This window comes from Somniosus microcephalus, chromosome 23, assembly GCF_052327205.1.
Source record: "Somniosus microcephalus isolate GS21.2 chromosome 23, FLI_Smic_1.0, whole genome shotgun sequence".
Classification (NCBI taxonomy): Eukaryota; Metazoa; Chordata; class Chondrichthyes; order Squaliformes; family Somniosidae; genus Somniosus; species Somniosus microcephalus.
This window is the reverse complement of record NC_141009.1, coordinates 26997115-27015291: the sequence shown is the minus strand read 5'-3', so window position 1 is coordinate 27015291 and position 18177 is coordinate 26997115. Positions and strand designations below refer to the sequence as shown.

General features: G+C 40.9%; 1 protein-coding gene across 3 annotated transcripts in view; it reads right to left on the bottom strand.

Annotated features, from left to right (window-relative positions):
- Positions 1 to 18088, bottom strand: part of LOC147101758 (nuclear receptor subfamily 6 group A member 1) — a 395609-nt gene extending 377521 nt beyond the window's left edge. For 2 of the 3 annotated variants that reach the window (XM_085965661.1, XM_085965660.1), the window contains exon 1: positions 17809 to 18088. In XM_085965661.1, the coding sequence (XP_085821787.1) occupies positions 17809 to 17875 (67 nt within the window). In that variant the 5' untranslated portion in view covers positions 17876 to 18088. The remainder of the gene's footprint in view (positions 1 to 17808) is intronic. The other variant, XM_085965659.1, reaches the window with a different exon arrangement.
- Between the last annotated feature and the right edge of the window lie 89 nt (positions 18089 to 18177).

Genomic DNA, 18177 nt, shown 5'->3' with positions numbered 1-18177 from the left:
GCTTGCATGGGAAGGTGCCAGGCGAAGGGGGAAGGGCTGTTAGGGGTGATTGAGGAGTGGACCAGTGCCTCCAGAATGCTGAAAGGGGAGGTGAGGGGAAGATGCGTTTGGTGGTGGGATGACATTGGAGGTGGCGGAAATGGCAGAGGGTGATCTGTTGAATGTGGAGGCTGGTGGGGTGAAAGGTGAGGACAAGGGGAACCCTATCGTGGTTCTGGGAGTGATGGGAAGGGGTGCGAGCAGAAGTGCATGAAATGGAACGGACACGGTCAAGGGCCATGTCAACCACAGGAGAGGGGAATCCTCGGTTGAGGAAAAAGGAAGACATGTCGGAAGCACTGGTATGGAAGGTGGCATCATAACGGATGCGGCGGAGACGGAGAAACTGGGAGAATGGAATAGAGTCCTTACAGGAAGCGGGGTGGGAGAAAGTGTAGTCCAAGTAGCTGTGGGAGTCAGTGGGCTTTAGTGGATATTTGTCAATAGCCGATCGCCAGAAATCGAGACAGAGAAATCAAGGAAGGGAAGGGAAGAATCGGAGATGGACCATGTGAAGGTGAGGGAAGGGTGGAAATTGGAAGTAAAGTGAATGCACTTTTCTAGTTCAGGGCGAGAGCAGGAAACAGCACCGATACAGTCATCAATGTACCAGAAAAAGAGGTGAGGGAGGGGATCCGAGTAGGACTGAAACAAAGAATGTTCCACATATCCCATGAAAAGGCAGGCATAGCTAGGGCCCATGTGGTTTCCATAGCAATACCTTTAATTTGGAGGGAGTGAGTGGAGTCAAAGGAGAAGTTGTTCAATGCGAGTAAAGTTAGCAAAGGGCTACTGCTTGCCTTTAAAGTGGAGTTGTCTGTTGTCTACTGTTAGGGGGCAGCAGCTGGTTTGTGATTGTCGCAAAATGATCACGCAAGTTTTGCCAGTTTCACAGGCAGCTGTCATGACACCTTTATCCTGCAACAGCCAACCATCCCCCACTATTCCACCCGCTCCTAGTTAAAATCCCACCCTCTCCAACAGACAAGTTGTTCATGTGTTTCTGACCACGCCTCCATGAATTATGCAGCTGGATATGCCTGCATGATCTGATGGTCCCCAAATTACCCACACAGCCCATGTCCAAATCAATTCAATTCAATTCAATTCGCTTTATTGGCATGACAAGTTACATCTTATGTTGCCAAAGCATCGAAAAACATTCATGCAAAACATTCATGAAAAAAATCCCTGCAAACCACCAGTCCTATCCCAACACGGTTGCTAGGTGCCATGGTGAAGCTTAAGTGCAGCATACAACCAGTATCTATATTCAACTGTACGCTCAAGGAGGTAAGCTGCAAAGCACACACTATTTTCTTTTTGCAACTCTTCTTCATACAACAGGTGTGGTTCTCTATGCATGACAACTGCAGTGAAGGACAGCAATACAATTCACATAGTCCCACAAAGCAGCTGGAAAAAGTGCCATGCAAACTAGTGCAAAAATGCCTGGCATAGGGAGGGAGGGCAGTTGTTCTGTATGCTTGCTTACAGGTCAAGGCTACTCACAACCAACAGGACCAGATGGTGGGCCAGCTATACTGAAGCAGCTGTCTAACTTTGAGGAAATGACCCTCATTTTTCTGAATGTGAATCTGCAAGGGGTACATGCAAGTGCAAGTTTGGAAGCATAGTGCAACAAGTATCTTTCATTTGTTATGATTCTTCATACACTCACTCCCTGTATAAATACTCAGAAGGAGGGTCTATATTTGCTCAACAGCTTATGAGCTTGCCTGGCTTTGAAGCATTGTTTGGAAGATGCATTGCAAGTCTTGTCTTTTTCTCTTCCTTTAGGTTCTTAGCCAATATTTTTTCTTGAAATGCCTCAGACAAACATCGCAGTTGGAATGGTTTGTCCAGTTTTGGTCCCACATTTGAGTGTACATATTAAAAGGTGCAGAAGACGGCAACAAGGATAATACTTAAACTTAAACACCTGTATACAAGGATAAATTTAAGAGAATTAGGACTATCCACTGTGGAGAAATCCTGGCACATGAAAAGGTAGGATTGGAATTTTTACACCTCTAAAAAAAAAGTATGGATGTAGTAGACTTATATGATATTCAAAATGGATAACAACTGTAGGACTAGAAGATATAATTATAAAATACATTTTACATTGTGTTTTCATCAATAATGGGTACGTTACTATCTTCAGTTAAGTACTTGTCACATTGGAAAGGCTGCTGAACGTGGAAGGACTGCTGAATGCGACATGGAACTGAACAACGCGCACATACTATCAGAGTTTACCCTCAAGTCTGCGAAAAACTTTCACTACAGTAAAAAGCTGAAAATGCATCATACTGTCAGTACAGGGTGAATTCTGAATTAATCATTTTGTACACTTACTGCTCAAGGAAGATGGACATAAAATGGACAACATTTTGAAATAGGAACAGATGCAAGTTATCCTATTTTAATTTTAAAACAATCTGAAAACACTGAACATCTACCAATAATTGCCTACTTTTATGAATCCACATTATTTTCTAATTGAAATAATATACAATATAGTTTTTAAAACTTCTTCAAATATCCAAACATTTCAAGATGTTAAGTGGAATTCTTACAAGTCCTAAATATTGCTGATATGTAATTTTTTGCTTCCTAAAATGAGTTTTCTCCAAGAGTCAATTATTGGAGGGTTCTTGCTTACTCTTTCCCCCTACAAAATGAAGATAAATAAATCACAACAGTTTCCTTCATTTTTATAGTGCCTTTTAAGTGTCTGTGATTTACAGGCATACAATAACAAAAGGGAAGAAAAGACCGTCATGCTCATCAATGCTCACCCTCTCCATTAGACAGCACAACTAGATAGGGTGGCAGGAGACTGTGGAGGGATATGAAGACTAAGATCTTGAAATTAATGTTGTGCATCACCTTTACCAACTGCTAAGGGAAGGAAAAAGAAGAATAAACTACTGGCCAATTTCAGGATAAACTGGGTAATTCCTTATCAACTTCCTAATACAATAAAGCAAGCTCCAGGAGACCGTGGTCACCCATGATGCATCACCAAATAGACTTAAAACTAATGCAAACCCTCCAATATACCCCAACTTTGTTAGGAACACAGGACTATGTAGGAAAAGAAACATCCATCTCCATCCATTGGGCTGGTTGCGAATATCACTGACTCATTCCACTTTACAACACGACACAGACAGGAGACAAAACGACTGGGAGACAGGGTAGACCAAAAGCACAGTTGAAGAGATAGGACTTTTAAAGAAGCTTTGCAAAGGGGCAGCAAGACAAGTGGTTTACGGTGCGAGCACCAAAGATTAAGGGTTTAATGATTGAAGAAGTTGGCACTGATGGTAGAGTGAAGAATGAACAGTAATACATAATAAGAGGAGCAGGGGCTGGGCTGGAAGAGGTTGCTCAGATAGGGTGGCGCGAGACTGGGGAGGGATTTGAAGACAAAGATATTGAAGTTAATGTTGTTCGGGACAGAGAATTAGTGCAAGATGTGTGTTAAAGGTATAGAGAGACTTTGCACCAGAGGAAAAACAGGCTGTGGAGTTCTGGATTAAAACAAAGAATCTGAGTTTCAAAAATCACAAATTCTGGAGAATGGGTCAGTTATAATGTAGAACTAAATTATAAATATAACAATTTGTCAGGAAAAGGATCTTTGTGGTTAGCAACATACATGGAGGTGGAAAGGCAGAGACTCCCTACTCACATTAAAGTAGAGGCACACACATTAGACCAATGATTAAACAGTTTACATAAACAGCTCTACCGTAACACTATTACTGCATACACCATCTGAAGTGATCCAGCTACTCCAGAGACCTTTCAATTTCAGTTGCAAAGGTAAACTGGAATGGCAGTACAGGACTGACTTCAAGTCACCGAATTCAGATCTCGATGCGTGACAGACACAACGTTAACCTTGCCACCATACAGACTCCTCGGTCAGAGGGATAGGTTACAGTACAAGGCTTTTGCACTACTAGGTCTGCTCCACAGCAAATTCTGTTATATCATTATTATGTTACAAACTTAGCAGTATAGCTAGCATATATTGGGCTACCTTTGGCCACTATTTATATTTAGTAACATTTAACCATGTTTAGGAAAATGTGAACTATTATACATCTACTATGTATATTCTGTGAGAAGCATACTAAGGGTTAAAGGAAAGGTTAATACTTTACCATGGTTAGCAAAAGTTACTACTCTTTTCAATGAATATTTGAGATAACAAAAAAAATGACCTGGAGGTCCGAAGAAGGATCAAAGCAATGCCACACAGCCTGAGGAAGACCAGAATTCTCTAAACAGTGGCCAGCTGAAAAAGATTCTGATCCTGTTCTTATGTAAATTACTGTGAATTAGACTAGATTACACAAGCAGTCTTTCTCATTTGAGCAACCTGTTTATCGACTGGATAAACATTTAGCTTCTTATTCAAGAAGAACGGTATAAGAAATGGGTTTCTGTTCTTTGTCACTGCAATAATTAAACACTTTTCACAAGTTAAAAAGAAACTTCAAATGTGTCAGAAAGCCATATGTATCCCTTACAACACATGTAACACTTTACAATAGTACGATACTTGACTCATTTTTTTCTCAAATTATGCTACATATTATTTGTTGGAGTTTGGTTACATCAATCTTTAACAGCAAAATATCTTAAGTTGTTTAGTACTGAGCATGTTCAATTACAACAGCCATAAAAGTTTCTACGATAACTGTGAATTAAATAACTTAGTTGATATATTAATAGAAGGGAGGTGAAACATATAAAGAAGTGCAAGCAAAAAAAAATATTTTAAAGAATTTTGAAAATATAAACACTGAAAATCAAAGACACCCCATTGCTCAAGTGCTAAATGTACCATATGTAACAGTTGTGAGCCATAAGGACCAGGAGTAACCCAGGATAGTTCCCTTATTTATGATGATTTAACTGATCTCTGCCAGAGGCAGTGTTGAGAGCTTTACAATTAACCTCCAAATCCCTGGACTAAGGAAGGAAAAACGACGACGATACCTGGTCCAGTTTGCTTCGATTGACCATACTGAAAACTGTGTGTTGAAATTGGGCAAGGACGGGATTACTAGCTTTCATGCCCCCTCCCATGATGGGATAACTTGATACTCATTATCTCTGCTCACAAAAGAATAATAAACACAGGTAGTACCAGAGGTCTGCCAGCACCGACAGGGCCATATCCCCAGCATGAATTGCTGCCTTCTAACGAGAAAGGGAAAGAATGCTACATTGTCATTGACTAATATGTTTTAATTTTTATTACATAATTAAGGAATGGTAGTTGATTATGCAAAGTCAACTAGTGCAAGTTTCACATTTCCCCTATAGATTAAGCTTTTATTTATACTTTTTGTCTGCATTTATATTTCATGTATTAATTTCATTTACTGCTGCTAGTTTTCTGGATGTATGCCACTTATAAAAATAACAACAACTATTTGTAATATGATTTAGTGGTAGAAAACTTAACATTTTCAGAAATAAATTTAACATTTTCCTTTCACACTATACATTATCCACCCCATACCTTATTCAACCCACTATACCAGAGAATCATATCCAATACACAACACCTAGAGACTAGCAGGCTGAATCTAACTAAAACATAGAAACAAATCAGTTGTTTGTTTTGAAGTCTGTACACACAACTGCTAATTGCTGTAAATTATTAGTTCCATGGCTTGAGCCAAATAGAATACAGCAACATCATATCCTTTTCTTCATAATTTTAAAACACTGTTTCAGTATGCTCCATGTGGATAGAAGCTGTCAAACAATACAGCAATTAGGGACAATCTTTCAGGAGATGAAAAAATACACAAAGGACAAAGTAATCACCCCCGATGAACAAACTACTAGAGTTTCTTTGACCATAGGTGGCAAATGTTTCCACTGGTGCCTTCAAGAGTGCCTCTAACCACCCCAACCCGCCCCCACCAATAACCACATACATACTCAAGAGTAACAAAAAAAAACTATAAACTAACGAGCTAAAATTAAAAGATAAACAAAAATAGTAAAACGTAAACCAAATAATATTATACCAGTTGTATAATTGTATGGCATTGCACAGAGGGAGTTAAGATGAAGTGCAGTCTTCAGGTGAAACTGGTTGAGAGGGAGGGAGCAGGGGGGGCAAGGGCACCAGAGAGGGAAAGGGATGTGCTTTGGCAACATAAGATGTACCTTGTCATGCCAATAAAGCGATTTGAATTGAATTGAGTGGGGGGAGGGGGGAAAGGGCACCAGAGAGGGGGAGGGAGAGGACAAGAAAGCACGAGAGAGAGAGCGGGAGGGAGGGGAGGGCAAGGGGACACGAGGGGGGGTGGGGGAAAGAGTGTGCAGGTGAAAGGACTGCAGGGGGGGGGGGGGAAGTCAGGAAAGGGGGCGAGCAAGAGGAAGGGATGGAGGGTACAGGTTGGGCATGAGGGAGGGAAGGAGGAGAAGGGGGCGCGCAAGGGAGGGAGGGAAGTGACGGGGCGCGAAGAGGGCGCATGCAAGGGGGAGGGAACGCGTACGTGCGACAGAAGGGAGGAGGCGCATGCGAGGAGGAGGACGGGGCGCACGAGGGGGAGGGAGAAGGGGTGCAAGGGAGGGAACGGAGCGGTGGCGCGCGCGAGGGGGAGGGGGAAGGGGGCGAGCACGAGAGGGAGGGAGGGGAAGGAGTGGTGGCACGCGCGTGAGGTGGAGATAGGGGGGGGGAAGGGGTGAGCACGAGAGGGAGGGCATGATGGAGGGAGGGGGGAAAGGGACGTGCGCAAGACAGAGGGGATCTGGGGGCACGCACAAGAGGGGATGGAGGCACGCGGGAGGGGACGGAGGCACGTGCGCGGGAGGGGACGGAGGCACGTGCGCGGGAGGGAGCGCGCGAAAGGGAGCCAGGGGAGGGGACGGGGTACACATGCAAGAGGGAAGGAGGAGGGCAGAGAGAGGGAGGCGACGGGGTGGAGTTTGACAAGGAGGCGACGGGGAAAGAGGGAGGGGAAAGGCAGGGAGGGAGGGGAAAGGGAACATAAGAAAATAGGAGGAGTAGGCCATTCGGCCCTTCGAGCCTGCTCCGCCATTCAATGAGATCATGGCTGATCTGCTGCCTGAACTCCATTCACCGGCCCTATCGCCATATCTCTTGATGCCCCTACTAGTCAGAAATCTATCGACTTCTGTTTTGAATATACCCAATGACTGAGCCTCCACAGCCCTCTGGGGTAGAGAATTCCAAAGATTCACCACCCTCTGTGTGAAGAAATGTCTTCTCATCTCAGTCCTGAATGGCCTACCCTTTATCCTGAGGCTGTGGCCCCTGGTTCTAGACTCCCCAGCCAAGGGAAATATTCTCCCAGCATCCACCCTGTCAAGCCCTGTAATAGTTTTGTATGCTTCAATGAGATCCCCACTCATTCTTCTGAATTCAAGAGAATACAGGCATAGTTTACGCAATCTCTTCTCATACGACAGTCTCGCCATCACAGGAATCAATCTCGTGAACCTTCGTTGCACTCCCTCTATGGCAAGTATATCCTTCCTTAGGTAAGACCAAAATTGTACACAGTACTCCAAGTGTGGTCTCACCAAGGCCCTATACAATTGGAGTAAGACTTCTTTACTCCTGTACTCAAATCCTCTTGTAATGAAGGCCAGCATACCATTTGCCTTCCTAATGGCTTTCTGCACCTGCACATTCACTTTCAGTGACTCATGTGCAAGGACACCCAGGTCCCTTTGAGCATCTGCATTCCCCAATCTTTCACCATTTAGGAAATACTCTGCCTTTCTGTTTTTTCTACCAACTTCACATTTATCCACATTATATTCCACCTGCCATGTTCTCGCCCACTCACTGAGCCGGTCGAGATCTCCTTGAAGCCTCTTCACATCCTCTTCACAACTGACATTGCCACCTAGCTTTGTATCAGCAGCAAATTTGGAAATGTTACATTTAGTCCCCTCATCCAAATCATTGATATAGATTGTGAATAGCTGGGGCCCAAGCACCGATCCTTGCGGTACTCCACTAGTCACAGCCTGCCATCCTGAAAGACCCATTTATCCCTACTCTTTGTTTTCTGTCTGTTAACCAATTCTCAATCCATGCTAGTACATTGGATTTGGATACATATCCCAACACTGGACAAACAGGGGGCTATAGGAGGGGGGAGGAGCTAAACACGATCAAAATCACTAAGGAAGTGGTACTTGGTAAAATAATGGGACTCAAGGCGGATAAATCACCTGGACCTGATGGCTTACATCCTAGGGTCTTGAGGGAAGTGGCGGTAGGGATTGTGGATGCATTGGTAATAATTTTCCAAAACTCCCTGGACTCGGCAAAGGTCCCGGCAGACTGGAAAACTGCTAATGTAACACCCTTATTTAAAAAGGGCAGCAGACAGAAGGCTGGAAACTATAGACCAGTTAGCCTAACATCTGTGGTAGGTAAAATTTTGGAGTCCATTATTAAAGAGACAGTAACAGGACATTTGGATAATCATAATTTAATAGGACAAAGTCAGCATGGTTTTATGAAGGGGAAGTCATGTTTGACAAATTTGCTGGAGTTCTTTGAGGAAGTAACATATAGGGTGGATAAAGGGGAACCAGTGGACGTAGTGTATTTAGACTTCCAAAAGGCATTTGACAAGGTGCCACACAAAAGATTATTGCTCAAGATAAAAAAATCACGGGATTGGGGGTAATATTCTGGCATGGATAGAGGATTGGCTATCTAACAGAAGGCAGAGTGTTGGGATAAATGGTTCATTCTCAGACTGGCAATCAGTAACTAGTGGTGTTCCGCAGGGGTCAGTGCTGGGTCCCCAACTCTTTACAATCTATATTAACGATTTGGAGGAGGGGACCGAGTGTAACATATCAAAGTTTGCAGATGATACTAAGATGGGAGGGAAAGTAGTGAGTGAGGAGGACATAAAAAACCTGCAAGGGGACATAGACAGGCTAAGTAAGTGGGCAGAGATTTGGCAGATGGAATACAATACTGGAAAGTGTGAGGTTATGCACTTTGGCAGGAAAAATCATAGAGCAAGTTATTATCTTAATGGCAAGAAACTGGAAAGTACTGAAGTACAAAGGGATCTGGGGGTCCTGGTGCACGAAACTCAAAAGGTTAGTATGCAGGTGCAGCAAGTGATTAAGGCGGCCAATGGAATGTTGGCTTTCATTGCTAGGGGGATAGAATATAAAAATAGGGAGGTATTGCTTCAGTTGTACAAGGTGTTGGCGAGACCGCACCTGGAATACTGCGTACAGTTTTGGTGTCCATACTTAAGAAAGGACATACTTGCTCTCGAGTCAGTACAAAGAAGGTTCACTCGGTTAATCCTGGGGATGAGGGGATGGACATATGAGGAGAGGTTGAGTAGATTGGGACTCTACTCATTGGAGTTCAGAAGAATGAGAGGCGATCTTATTGAAACATAAGATTGTGAAGGGGTTGGATTGGGTGGATGCGGGGAGGATGTTCCCGATGATGGGTGAAACTAGAACTAGGGGGCATAGTCTTAGAATAAGGGGCTGCTCTTTCAAAACTGAGATGAGGAGGAACTACTTCACTCAGAGGGTGGTAGGTCCATGGAATATGCTGCCCCAAAAAGCTGTAGAAGCTACATCATTACATAAATTTAAAACAGAAATAGACAGTTTCCTAGAAGTAAAGGGAATTAAGGGTTACGGGGAGCGGGCAGGAATTTGGACATGAGTCTAGGTTCGGATCAGTCATGGCCCTGTGGGTAGCGGAGCAGGCCCAGGGGCCGTGTAGCCTGATCCTGCTCCTATTTCGTGTGTCTAATTCTGTTAGATTCAGGAGATGGTTCTGTGATAGTGGATTGGCGGTTAGGATCAGATCAGCCATGATCTTATTGAATGGCGGAGCAGGCTCGAGGGGCCGATTGGCCTACGCCTGCTCCTATTTCTTATGTTATGTTCTTATTACCCCCAATTCCATATGCCCTAACTTTGTTCACCAACCTCTTGTGTGGGACCTTATCGAAGGCCTTCTGAAAATCCAAATACACCACATTTACCAGTTCCCCTTTGTCTACTCCATTAGTTACATCCTCAAAGAACTCCAATAGGTTTGTTAAACAGGATTTTCCTTTCATAAATCCATGTTGACTCTGCCCAATCTTACTATTAGTTTCTAAGTGCCCAGTTATTGTATCCTTTATAATAGATTCCAGCATTTTCCCAACTACTGATGAGGCGAACAGGTCTATAGTTCCCCGTTTTCTCTCCCCACTTTCTTAAATAGCAGGGTTGCATTTGCTATCCTCCAATCTGCAGGAACCGTTCCAGAATCTATAGAACTTGAGGACAACAACCAATGCATCCACTATTCCAATGGCCACCTCTTTCAAAACCCTAGGATGTAGGTCATCCGGTCCTTGGGATTCATCGACTTTTAGTCCCATTAATTGTTAGTACTGTTTTTTTTACTAATAATTTCTTTAAGTTCCTCATTCTCGCCACACCCTTGGTTTTCTCATATTTCTGGTAGGTTTTTTGTGTCTTCCTCCGTGAAGACAGAAACAAAGTATTTATTTAATTTCCCCTGCCATTTCCTCATTCCCCATTATAAATTCTCCTGTCTCTGACTGTAAAGGACCTACATTTACCTTGGCCAGTCTTTTCCTTTTCACATACCTATAGAAGCTTTTACAATCCGTTTTTATATTTTTCGCTAGTATGTGCTCATATTCCATTTTCCCTTTTAAAAAAAAATCAATTTCTTGGTCCCTCTTTGCTGATTTCTAAAAAGATCCCAATCCTCAGGCTGACCGCTTTTTCTGGCAACTTTATAAGCTTCCTTCTTTGACTTAATACTAGCTTTAATTTCTTTTGTTAGCCATGGTTGGATCACTTTTCCTTTTGGGTTTTTATGCCCTAGAGGAATATACGTTTGTTGCAAATTATGCATTATTTCCTTGAATGTTAGCCATTGTATGTCCACCTTCATACCTTTTAGTGTAGTCTCCCAATCTACCATGGCCAACTTGTCCCTCATACCCTTGCAGTTTCCTCGGTTTAGATTGAAGACCTTAGTTTCAGATTGGACTACATCACTCTCAAACTTAATGTAAAATTCAATCATATTATGGTCACTTGTCCCTAAAGGCCCCTTTACACAAGATTATTGATTAGCCCTTTCTCATTACACAGTACCAGATCCAGAATAGCCTGTTCCCTGGTTGGTTCCTCCACATACTGATCCAGGAAACCATCTCACATTGCAAGGATTCGTCCTCCACACCATTAGTGGTAATTTGATTTGCCCAGTCAATATGTAGATTAAAGTCCCTCATGATTACCGTATTGCCCTTGTTACATGCACTTCTAATTTCTTGATTGATACTGTGCCCTACATTACCACTACTGCTTGGTGGCCTATACACAACTCACACCAATGTTTTCCACCCTTTGCTGTTTCTTAGCTCCACCTAAACTGATGCCAGTTCTACATCACGATCTGCCAAGCCAAGATCTTTTATCTCTACCGTACCGATCTCATCCCTTAACAGCACTACACCACCTCCTTTTCCTTTTTGTCTGTCCTTCCTAAATGTTGAGTACCCTGGAACATTCAGTTCCCAGCTTTGGTTGCCCTGCAACCATGTCTCTGTAATGGCAATTACACCATACCCATTTACTTCCATTAGTGCCATTAATTCATCCACCTTGTTGCGAATGCTACGTGCATTTACATGATGAAGTGCCTTCAACTTTGCCGGTTTAATATTTTTCTGCACTTTGGCCCTCTTTACTGTTGGCCTTTGTTTCTGCTCCCTACTAGTTTTGCTGACTACTTTTCTAACTTGCACTTCCAGCTTTGTTTCTCTCTGTTCTGGGTCCACACTTAGGTTCCCAGCCCCCTGACAAACTAGTTTAAATCCTTTCCATCATCACTACTAGCAAACCCCCCTGCGAGGATATTGGTCCCAGTTCTGCCAAGGTGTAATCCGTCCAGCTTGTACAGGTCCCACCTTCCCAAGAATCAGTTCCAATGCCTCAGGAATTTAAATCCCTCCCTCCTACACCATCTCTCCAGCCATTCATCTGGTCTATTCTCCGATTTCTGCTCTTGCTAGCACATAGCACTGGGAGTAATCCTGAGATTACTACCTTTGAGGTCCTGCTTTTTAATTTATTTCCTAGCTCCCTATAGGAGGGTGTGGAAAGGGGACGGGGAAGAGAGGAAGCAGAAAGGAGAGCAGGGAAGAGAGGGAGAGGAAAGGGGGTCAGAGGGAGGCCCAGAAAATTAAGCATCATCATCTAATATAAGTCTACCTTCAAGTGAATACAATCTATTAACGTACTGTTAATAGACTGTTAGAATCAAATTGCCCAGCAGTATTAAAGTTTTAATATGCCACTCTTTTTGCTGCTCCTCTCCTAGTTGGGGTATGGTTACATAGACATTGTTTGCCCTCAAGTATCTTGCCTAAGTGGCTATTCTTCACAGGCCAGATAGGAAAGTCAGCAAGCTATTCATCCAGGGGAAATCCTGCCCTCACCAAATGCCCACACATACATCCAACAGAGGTCACTCGATAGTGATCAGGAATCCAGACTGATTTTTTGCCCTCCCTAATCCAGGTTGGAGTCAGAAGGTTATAAATTGGGAAACGTATACTACTGTATCAGATAATCAAATTATGAGATTTTACACTTCGGAACATCAATTTCCTAGCTTTGCTAAGGATTAATTATATCTTCTGTCCATTTAGCTATTGAACTCACCAATGTTACCTCCATTATTTTAGATGGGTTTTAATATTTTTTACAAGAGCCTTAGGTGACTAAATTAAGCAAGTATAGTAACTGGCATGCATATCAGGTTTTCTCTCAAGCACCTTGTAAATTAATTCAATAAGTGTAAACTGGGTCTACCAAGGTAATTTCACAAGATTTGATATCTGAACTGCTTACTGCTTGTGTATTGGTTGATCCTCACTATATGCACAGGAAGTGTTACAAACATTTTTAGACAATTATCTTAAGCAGTCTTCATTAACGTTAAAGTACATCATTTACATCTAGAGCCATTGCTTGAGCTCAAATACAATATTTTATGTTTCATATTAATCTGCAAAGAAAAGTCTCCACAAATGTTTGTTACTCCCAACTATGTTAGAAATGTAAGGGGACAGATAGTTAATTCACAGGAGACACAATTCACTATCTTTCTGTTTGGCAATATCAGGGTATTTTTGTTGTAATTATGGTTAATTGATGGATTAGGACAAGGATCTCAGCTAGAAAACCGAACATTTTCCTGTTTAAGCATCATGGCTACGGTCAGGTATATCACTACTTGCTGGGCAATAAAGTTCCTTCTAGCCTAACCTCAGAACATACTTTATCACAATGCAAATGTTTCCACATCCCTCACTAGCATTCCTATGGTCTAACTGAAACTGCTGACTTAGTGCCAACTTGTGTTGATTTGTGAGCAGTGTTGCACTGTGGGAATGATGATTTTAGTACGGACTCTAATAAAAAAAAGAGTACTTGATGAGACTGAATATAGCGGACATGCCAGAAGCAATCTTAAATAAATTTGTTACTTTTAATAAGAAGAGAAGTAATATGCTTAAAATCTAAATATTGGGGCCAAGTATCCAATATGGTGGCTTAATGCATACGCTGGAGTATGGATAAATCAAAAAATTAATGAGGTCATCATGAAGGTAACATAATGCCTTGAAACCACTAAAGCATCACATCCCACTAAAAAATGTTGGAGAATGGAAGACCAGATAACTGGCACTAATTTTCATGAGTATTATCAGAATTTCAACAACAGCAAAAGGCAAGCAAAAGAAATACATAAGATTCCACTTATCAATGTCACCCCTCTGGAGGTTTTGATTTTGCAGCACTGGAAGAACATGAGAATTTACACTATTGTTTTTGATTGGCCCACAGTTGTCATATAGCCTGATCAAAAGTGTTACTTATTAGTACATAATGACAATTAAGAGTATTTTCTTTTAGCCTAAATGGCTCGATTTCAAAGCGGCAAAGTAGTGCACACAAAATAATCACTCCACTTGGACAAGCAGGCAAGAGCTAATACAGAGTCCTTATACGTGACAATTTATTTTAAAAGATAAAAGATTCAAGAGAATTTTGGCTGTTGGTGTGTTACTCCCAAAACAAGGAGAAGCAAATGTACTTCCAAGGCACTGCTGTGAAGACAAAATGATGACCTCTGATGTCCACGAATTTTAAGAGAATGCTCTGCAGCATAACAGAAATTTTAATTCAACTATCTATTATTGTAGGACATACGTATTAAATATAAAATAATGAATCACTACTGACCTTTACTCTAGCAAAGGACACTTTATTAATTGCTTTGAGTGTAAAGTGTTACCTGCTTGCAAACAATTCCAGTAGAATCATGGAAACAGACCACCAGTAAAGTCTGCTCATAAAATGTTACCACATGGTAGTTTATGCAGGGAATTGTATATAATCACACAAGATTCCTTTTGTCTTATATGCACTTCAAAAATATTTCAAGAATTTGTACTGTTCGGTAAGCAAGTGTGAAAAGGCTGTTTCAATAATGAAACAAATGCCCTTGCTGTATTCTAACTTAGTTCCCCCATCTATTTAGAGATACAACCATTACATTCCTAATTTCTTTAATTGTTCTATGTAGTAGAATCTTACCAAAAAGTTACATTAGCTCACGGCCCGCTGATCCACACACAGTACAATTTCAAATAACAAGCCAAAATATAATATGCCCATACATGGTTGAAAGAATTCACTCATCCCATCTTATTTCCAGCTATTTAGTTCTGCGCATATTTTTCTTGATTATATGTAGATAGCAACATTCCAACAGGCCAAAAGCATTTTCTCAAATGTAGCACGTCAAATTGAAAACACACACCTAGGTCTAGAATCCTAAGCATTTGGCTATGTACTGAGAACTGTGCATATTTCACAATTTCTTGATTTATAAATTAATATTCAATCTAATCACAGAACAGCAATATTCTTATTAGATACTAAGCAAGAGCTAATTAATTTATGCAAAATACTTCAGGCAGTAGTTACAAATATACTGTATGTAATTTCATTCATTGCCAATAGCTTTGTCTGGACTATATTTTGCAATGAATCAGAATTATTTGAGAGAATAGCCTCTATCTCCATTTTAGCATTACTGTCTTGTTAACATTAGATTAGCAGATAAGCCATGCTTCCCTTCTCTACCCCCACCCTTTTGAACAAGATGTAGAAAGGTTAAAGGTCAGGCAATGACAAAATAGCCCAAGTGTGTTACTGAGAACGAACAGTTAATAAGTCATTACTTAAAAACATTACGTAATTTCTCAAGATCAAATGCTCACATCGTGCCTAATTCTAAATTTGTCTTTGCGGTTCTGGAATATTGAAAAATTATTTATGATTTCAAAACTAACAGATATTTATCTTCTATTCAAATGTGCTCCCTAATAGGATTTTAAAAATACAACAGTTGTTTTAAAATGCAATCAAAGTGTCCAAATAGAAATTGTACAATCTTAAACTAATGATGTTACAATATTCAGAGCATCAGAGCATGAATATTAAATTTACACAAAATACACACATTATATTTCTTTCTCCCAATCACAGTGCCACAATAAAATCTATCCAGAATTTTTTAATGTTTTAATTTTTAAGAACATGCAAAGGTCAGTAATCAAATAACATAACTTGGGTTTGGAAAGGCGTGTGACAACCCCACCCCCAAAACACGATCCTACTTTCTAAGTTTGCATGGCCCTGAAGACAGTTGATGCCCTCATGTCATGATATCTGCATGATTATGTCACAATGCACAAAAAACACTTTGGTAAATTTGCAGACAACCAATTTGGCAAAGATTTTCCATTCAATTTCAATATTTTCTTCCCTTACTGGCAAATATTCAGCCATGCCCTGTTCTACTATGTCGTTTGGAAGACCACACGGACACTGCAGTTTGTCTCTCACAACCATCAGTTGCTGGACATTACATTTTTAGGTCTGAAGAGTGATTCAAACTGACATAGCTGCTATTTAAATACCACCTTTACCATCACAATGAGGCAGTAGCCACTTCATTGCAATGCATGGTGCAATTATAATAAAACTGTCCTTTGCTGAAGTACTGGCCAGTTGCTTTCCTATTACTTAATATTCTTCAAACAGCTGTTGAGACAATGGGATACAATTCATTAAATGCACTCCTTATATTATTCCAGAAGGTACAATCTTGTTTATTTCTTTTCAGCAAAACTTTAATTCTATCTATACGAATTGATTTATTAAAAACAAATAAGTTATGTCCATCATAACAAAGAAACTGGAAAATTATGCTTCCTTTAGAAGAAAAAAATGAAACTTTCAGGCCCAAATACAGTAAGCATAATAGATTTTTAAAACAAAATATTTTTATTTAACACAACAAACAATGGGAGGGGAACTACAAAACATGCAAATGCAATTTCTCATCTGTTTGCAAATTTGAGAAATCTACAATAGTTGGTAACCAATAAATTGATCAATAACTTCAAAATAAATAAATGTATACTACCATTGTTTCCACACAGCCTCAGAAATGCAAGTGGTATTTTTAAACATATTAAGAAAACACATTTTAAACCATCAGGAAAAAAACTGCAATAACGAATGCAAGAATATGTAAACTACATCATTCTAAAAGTAGAATGATTAGTTGTAAATTGAGAGTAAAACAAGGCAACTAAAGGAAAAGTAGTACACTAGAAAGACTGCAATAAAAGACAATTCATTTAAATTGGAGAACCAGCAAGCATTTATCAAACTGCACACAGCAAAAATGCATTATTTTGCTGTTTATATGACCTAGGTTCACCCAGTAAACTTAGCTAGTTCTATTTTATCCTATAGGACAAAATTAACAAAGGGATAAACTGCTCAAATACTTTAAGGAATATCTGATTGAAATAAATTGTTCAAGTTTCACAATATCCATCAATGTGGCCCTTCTCTAAAATACATTTTATTCTTTTTAAAAACAACCTTTTAAGTTAGCATATTAACACCAAACCGCATCGCACTTATACTGAAAAGAACTATTTAAAAATTCAAACAGGTCATCTTACTTAACGTTTCAAAAATAAAACTTGAGAATTGCTTTAATTTCACTTTGATTCTGAAATTAATTTAATCAATCATAAATGCTCTTAAACACATTGTATTTGCAAGTCACTACACCGGCTTACATGGATGTAATCTTTTATTATGTGATGCTATTTTGATTGATGGTGTTTTCTATTCTTTTTATACATCCTTTGTAATTCGGCGGTGTCCTTATTATGCCTTCTCCTAATTGCTTCAGGGCGCTCTCAAGTTCAAAAGTTCACGTTTTACGACCTTACAAAGACTCATCACTACAGAGAAACACATTTCAAATAAATGTCCCCAGCTGCATTTTGTCTCAAAATAAGCTTAAAATGGAGAGGAGAAAAAAAAAAGCCTCGAAATTCTCCCGGTCACTACCTCTTGGAAACAAAAGTGCATTTCAGAAACGCCGAGAATAATCAGTGGGGCGAATGGGGGGCAAAAAAAACATACCATGCAACCAAATAGTTACCCTTATTACTTTGCAAAGAATGCAAATAAAATTGATGACCGACCACCGTTATGGACAATTCTCCATTCAGGAATACTACGATATAATTTCGTTGAATAACCTCGCCGACTTACTACTTATGGGTTTTAAGCCGCTTTTTTCTTCGTATTCGTAGCCATTCGTCCTTTTTTCGATCTCCATGCCGGGCTCCTCTTGACGCTTTTTCTCCCCGCCCCGCACGGTAACCTCAGCACGCGCCGCCCATGGTGTTTACCTGTCAGCCGGTCAGCCCGGCTCTCGCGCACATTGATCACGCTCGGCTGGACTGCAAGCCGCTCGCGCCGGCAACCGCTCAGCGCCCCGCGCAAGCGCACTGCTTCCCTCCTCCCTCCACCCAGAGAGAGAGAAATCCCGCCCACCTCGCATGGAGGCTGCGCGGACCGCAAACCGCCAACCTCAAGCTCCCCCCCACGCTTCAGCGCGCGTCGCGTCGTCGCCCGCTT